Raw genomic sequence first — 5,895 nt, forward strand, 5'->3', positions numbered from 1 at the left:
CCCTCCTGGGGGGTGATTTCTCACTTTCTGTCTCTCTGTCTTTCTGGCGAGCGCATGCCCCTATAGCAAAAACCTCTCCAAAAAAAAAAAAAATTTCACAAGTGGGGAATACATTAAAACATAATGTACTGGTAGAACTCAAATCTCAAAGCACTTCCATCAAGAATGATAGTAGGGGGACCAGCAGTTAGCGTAATGGCTATGTCGCTGTACTCCCATGTAGTCAACCGAGGTTTGAGTCCTGGACCCAGTGGCTTAAACTCATGCTGGGCCCATGTGCGTGCATGCCCAAGATCCCAAGAGGAGAATGGAGGAGAAGGGATTGCGGTGTGGCCATCCCCCGGGGGGGTGATTTCTCGCTTTCTGTCTCTGTCTTTCTGGCGAGCGCACGCGCCCTATAGTAAAAACCTCTCCAAAAAGAAAGAACTTCTGTTTTTGCCTCTGATGGTGTTAACTTATTATACCAGTGTGCTTACCAAAATAACTGAGAAAGCTATTGAGGCAGTCAAGACCTGAATCGTCGAGACTGTAGAGAAGAGAACTACAAAGAGGTGAGCCAACAGTCTGCAAGTAACTCTACCCTTAGGGGTATTTACGCACTCTTGGTGTGGGATGAGACCAAGAATCTGCTCAGAAGGCCTAAGGTAGGAGGCAGAGAAACCTGCAGCATTTCTAGCAATCTCACAGGACCAAAATGACAAAAGTTACTCTTCTGTCTGCTAAGGTATTCCCGGATTCTAAAATCCAAGATATGGGAGATAAGCCACAAACCGTAGAATGGATTCTTACTCATACAGTACACATAAATGAATTTCAGATAGATTGTGAAAGGCAAAAGGATAAGACTTTCAGAAAATAATATAGGAGACAGTCTTCATGACCTTCAGTAGAGGAAGGTTTTCACACTGAAGAATATGTTTGTATGGGGGCCCAGCAGGTGGCATGGTGGTTAAGGCACTGGACTCGCACATGGCTGCTGTGATTTGAGTCCCAGACTTGGTGACTTGGGAAATCACAGTGGGCACTTGTGTATGTGTGCCCCAAATCCCAGGAAGAGAGTGAAAGAGAAGGGATTATAGTGTGGCCATCCCTCTTGAGGGGTAATTTCTCACATTTCCTCTCACTGTTTCTATTTCTCTCCTCTCCAATGAGTACCCCTGGAGAGGTACATGCACCCTATGACCAAAACATTTAAAAAATGTTTGTAATACTTAGAGCCCACCGAATAATATCTAGAATATATAAATATGTTATGAATCATTAAGAGAAAGAAACCTGTTAAGAAAGTAGATAAAGACTTAAATAGTTCACAAAGGAGGACAACTTACGGCCATAAGCATGTGGAAAGATGTTTAACCTTGCTAGTAGTTAGAGAAATGTAAATTAAAACCACAATGAGATATTGCTACTGTCAGATTGGCATTGCCACTTGACAATACCAAGGTAGAGAAGTGAAGCAAAGGAAACTTAAAAGGTGCTGCTGGGAGTGAAATTGACAAAACTGCTTTGAAAACCAATTTGGCATTACCTAGTAAAGTTCTAAGTGCACACGCCACGTGACCTAGCAGTTCTACTCGTTGGTGTATACACCAGAGCAGAATTTCTCAGCCTCTGCATTCTTGACATTGTGAATTGGTTCATTCATTGCTGTGGGAGAGCTGTTCTCTATCCTTCACCCACAAGATGCTGCTTGCAACATCCAGATGTTGTCACAACATCCATTTGTGACAAGCAAATAAGTCTTCAGACATTTCCAAATGTCTCTTGGAAGGCAAACACCCTTCACTTTAGAAGCACCACACAAGAGTAACCCTTGCACACGTGTACTAGAAAATATAACAAGAATGTTCACAATAGCATAATGAGTAGCCAAAGATTAGATAAAGCCCAGCTAACTATTGGCAACAGAAAAATTAATAAAAATGTAATAGTATATTAATTCAATAGGCACCATACAGCAATAAAAATGAATTAACTATAGCTATACTCTTTTACAAGAATGACTCTTACAAACATTGCTAAACAAAATAAACTTGTCTTAATAGATAAATGGTTTTTGTTCAATTCATATAAAGTTCAAAAACAGGCAGAATTATAAGTCATAGGAAGTATGTTTAAAATAAAGTAGAACAATGACTGTCCTAAGAAAAGTGGTTCCCTCTGGCATAGATGGAGGTGTCTGTAGTTAGGAAGGGAAGCATGAATAACTTCTAGGTTATTGGGGTGGTCTAGTTCTTCCCTTGGGTAATGGCTACATAGGTATTTTCTTTGTTTTTACTCTTATTTTTTTTTAAAGAATTACTTCTTTAATTTTATTTACTCATTCATTTAATTTAATTTGATCAAACACACACACACACACAGACACACACACACACAGGGATAGTGAGAAAGGAAGCCACCAGGTCGAGGACTCCAACCATGGTCAGCCATGTGGCCATGTCCAGCATCTTAACCACCATGCCACCTGCTGGTCCCTTCTTTGTTATTACTCTTTAAAGTTATTTATGTTTTACAGTTTTGGTATATATTGACATATTTCAGAAATCGGATAAATGAGAGTGGCTAACTTTGGTTTGGTGGATGAGGTTATATCATGGGGGATCCTGATTCTCTGCCCTCTAGTAGGCAGTGGGAGTCTTTATAGGGTTTTGGACAAGAGTAGCATATGGAAAGCAGTGGTTATTACACATACCATCTCAAGTACGCTAGGTAATTTATTATCTCTATAACTAGTTTAGTAATCACTAGCACCAAATTTTATAGCTAATACTGCAGGAATTTCTTCCCTTTGTAATAGTCCATAGGCAAGGGGGAGTTATTCATTGGCTAAGAGCTTTCGTCCACTTTGTACTTCAAGAATTCGGGCTCTTTCCAATTTGTGATGCCACTGTCTCCCAGGACTTCAGCGTCCTCTGCATCTAAGGACAGAGAATAGTAAAGAATATCTCCCCTTCTTGTCCATCTTGGCTTAGAAGTTAAGCCCTTAGAAGTGAAATCTGCTGTGCTTCCCTGATAAATTAGTTGCAAGGGGAACCAGCAGTTAGCGTAATGGCTATGTCACTGGACTCCCACGTAGTCGACCGCGGTTCGTGTCCCGGACCCGGTGGCTTAAAACTCATGCCGGGCGCGTGTGCGTGCGTGCCCAAGATCCCGAGAGGAGAATGGAGGAGAAGGGATTGCGGCGTGACCATCCCCCCTGAGGGGTGATTTCTCGCTTTCTGTCTCTATGTCTCTCTCTGTCTGTCTTGCGAGCGCACGCGCCCTACAGTGAAAATCTCTCCAAAAAAAAAAATAATAAAAAAATTAAAAAATAAGAAAATAAATTAGTTGCAAGGAGATTTGGAAAATATGGTCAGCTTATTCTCAGAAACAACTATTATGGAAGGGGAGCATGAACGTTTTTAGAAAACCTCAGTCATAAGTAAGTACGTACATACAACTGGAAGCTTCCCAGGAGGCTGATGCAGGAGTCTAATAACCCAGTATATGGTATGGCTGCTGTCATTTATCTTGATCTGCCTATGCTGCTTAGAATGTGAACTCTGACCTTCTTATTGCTTGATGGAAAAGCAAACAAGAAAGGATAGAACAGAGGAATTTTGCTTTCAAATTTTGCAGTGAGCAAGCAATTTTATAAAGTCATTACCTGTTTTAGTTGTTCTTTGAGTGAAAATAAGTAGCTCTTGCTACTTTTTTAATAACCTATATAACACATGAATGAAGACCTGTTCATACTACAGCATGATGGTGAGAAATCACCTCCCAGAGGGGATGGCCACACTGCAATCCCTTTTACTCCATTCTCCTGTTGGGATCATGGGCATGCACACACACACACGTGCCCGGCGAGAGTTTAAGACACCGGTACGGGACTCGAACCACAGTCGACTGCATGGGAGTCCAGTGACATAGCCATTACGCCAACTGCTGGTCCCACATTGCTGTCTTTTAATGTTTGTTTATTTTTATTTGTTTTTGTTTTTGCTAGAGGACACTTGTACTCACTGTAGAGAGATGGGGGAGGGACAGAAGAGAGGGAGGAGTCCCCCCTCTCTTAAGAATGGCCATGCCACAGTCCCTTTCCAGCATTCTCCTGTCAGGATTTTGGGCATGTGTCTGGCATGTTTTTCAAGCCTCCAGTGAACCGCACACTTGGACGTTTGGGATCTAGCTGCCTTAACTACCGCATCACAGTCTGGTTTTATTGCTGTCTCTGAAAGGCCTTAAATGTCAACAATATTATGACTACTACTTATAGCTGTCCCTGAATTTATACTAATATAAATTTCCCATTGGAAATAAAATAGGTTTTGGTTACTCTGTACACTCAAATGAAGTACAATACTACTTGAATTTTATAATATACATCTTTAGATAATGCTTTTTTTTTTTTTTTTTAATGGCTATAGAGTGCATGCACTCACTAGAGAGACAGAAAGCAGGAAATCACTCTGGAGAGGGGATGGCCACACCACAATCACGTCTCCTCCATTCTCTGGATTTTGAGCACGCATGCACACGCACACACCCGACGTGAGTTTAAAGCCTCAGGGTCTGGGACTCGAACTCTAGTCAACCATGTGGGAGTCCGGGAATGTAACCATTACACATCTGCTGGACTCTGGATAATACTATTTTTATTTATATACATGAAGCAAAAGCCTTCCCGTAAATACACGAATAATGATTAAAAGCCACCTAACTTTATTACTTTATTAAAATAAGGAAATTTTCATGATTGGATCCTATAAAGGAAATTGTTAAGTTGAATTGGAAACTGATGGAAAATGGCACAACTTTCTTTTTTGCTGGAAAGTGACTCTAACTGATTGGAATTTTTTTCCGTTTTTTAGCCACAGTCGGACTTGTTGGGACTCATTCAGGTCATGATTGTGGTGTTTGGAGATGAACCCCCAGTCTTCTCTCGTCCTACTGTTTCAGCATCCTATCCACCATATCAGGCAACAGGGCCACCAAATAGTAAGTTGAATCAAGATGTGATTTTAAAACTCATATAAACAAACAACAAAGAACGTCTTATAGAAAAATGTTTCTGATGACTTGACTTTGCTTTATAGCTTATCAAGTTAGTGGATTTTTTGGAGGTATTCTGAGGCCCCACATCTGCATGTACAGATACTCATCAACGACTGGCATTTGGGCTTCTCTTTGTAGGTAGAAGTCTAAGTATGGGTGTGCTGGATTCCAGAGTGGAGGGAGAAAGGATGGTGGAACAGAGCTAGAGTTTTCTTTAATTATGCATGCCATGGAATAGCTTTATTTGATCACCTTGGAAACAGATATAACTTGGAAGCTAGTCTGATTTTTCTTTTTCTTTGTAGATAAGAATTACAGGTCAACAAAGTCGTTCATGGTCAGCTATTCTGGGTATACACAATTGGACATCTAGCTCTGAGCTTTCTCTTTAGTACAGCCAACTCCTGGTCTTGCCCTGTGTGGAGGGGTGGGGCGTGGAGACAGTACCGGTTCTCCCCTAACCGATATACTTTCTGTTTTCTGGTTTTGAGTGATTCTAGCTCATACTCTAAAAATCACCCTGAATAAAGAGAGTTGGTTGTACTAACTCATTTTGATGGTACTAAATCAGTACTGACTTCATTGTATGGTTTTTTGTTGTTGTTTGTAAATTTTATTTAAGATTTTAATTATCCAAACTCTTTTTATCTTATGAGACAAAGGATGTGAGCTTTTATTTTTCTTCCTTGAATAATTCTTTTCCTTTTTAATCCATTATTGTTTGAGGAGCTTCTTGATATATAAGTGGAATAGAAATCTTCAGGACTTTTTGACCCCATGTTCCTTTCCTTCCCTACCTTCCCAGTATAAGCTCGGTTTTAGGGTTGGCATCTCTTTTTTTTTTTTTTTTTTTTT

General features: G+C 40.5%; 1 protein-coding gene across 1 annotated transcript in view; it reads left to right on the forward strand.

The window, feature by feature from the left end:
* Positions 1-5,895, forward strand: part of TSG101 (tumor susceptibility 101) — a gene marked incomplete at its 5' end in the record, with an annotated part of 27,842 nt that overhangs the window by 5,560 nt on the left and 16,387 nt on the right. Inside the window, 1 exon segment of the mRNA XM_014584508.1 lies at positions 4,857-4,983. Coding sequence (XP_014439994.1) covers positions 4,857-4,983 — 127 coding nt within the window.

The sequence above is a fragment of the Tupaia chinensis genome, unplaced genomic scaffold (genome assembly GCF_000334495.1).
Source record: "Tupaia chinensis unplaced genomic scaffold, TupChi_1.0 Scaffold000077_1, whole genome shotgun sequence".
In the NCBI taxonomy this organism is placed as follows: Eukaryota; Metazoa; Chordata; class Mammalia; order Scandentia; family Tupaiidae; genus Tupaia; species Tupaia belangeri.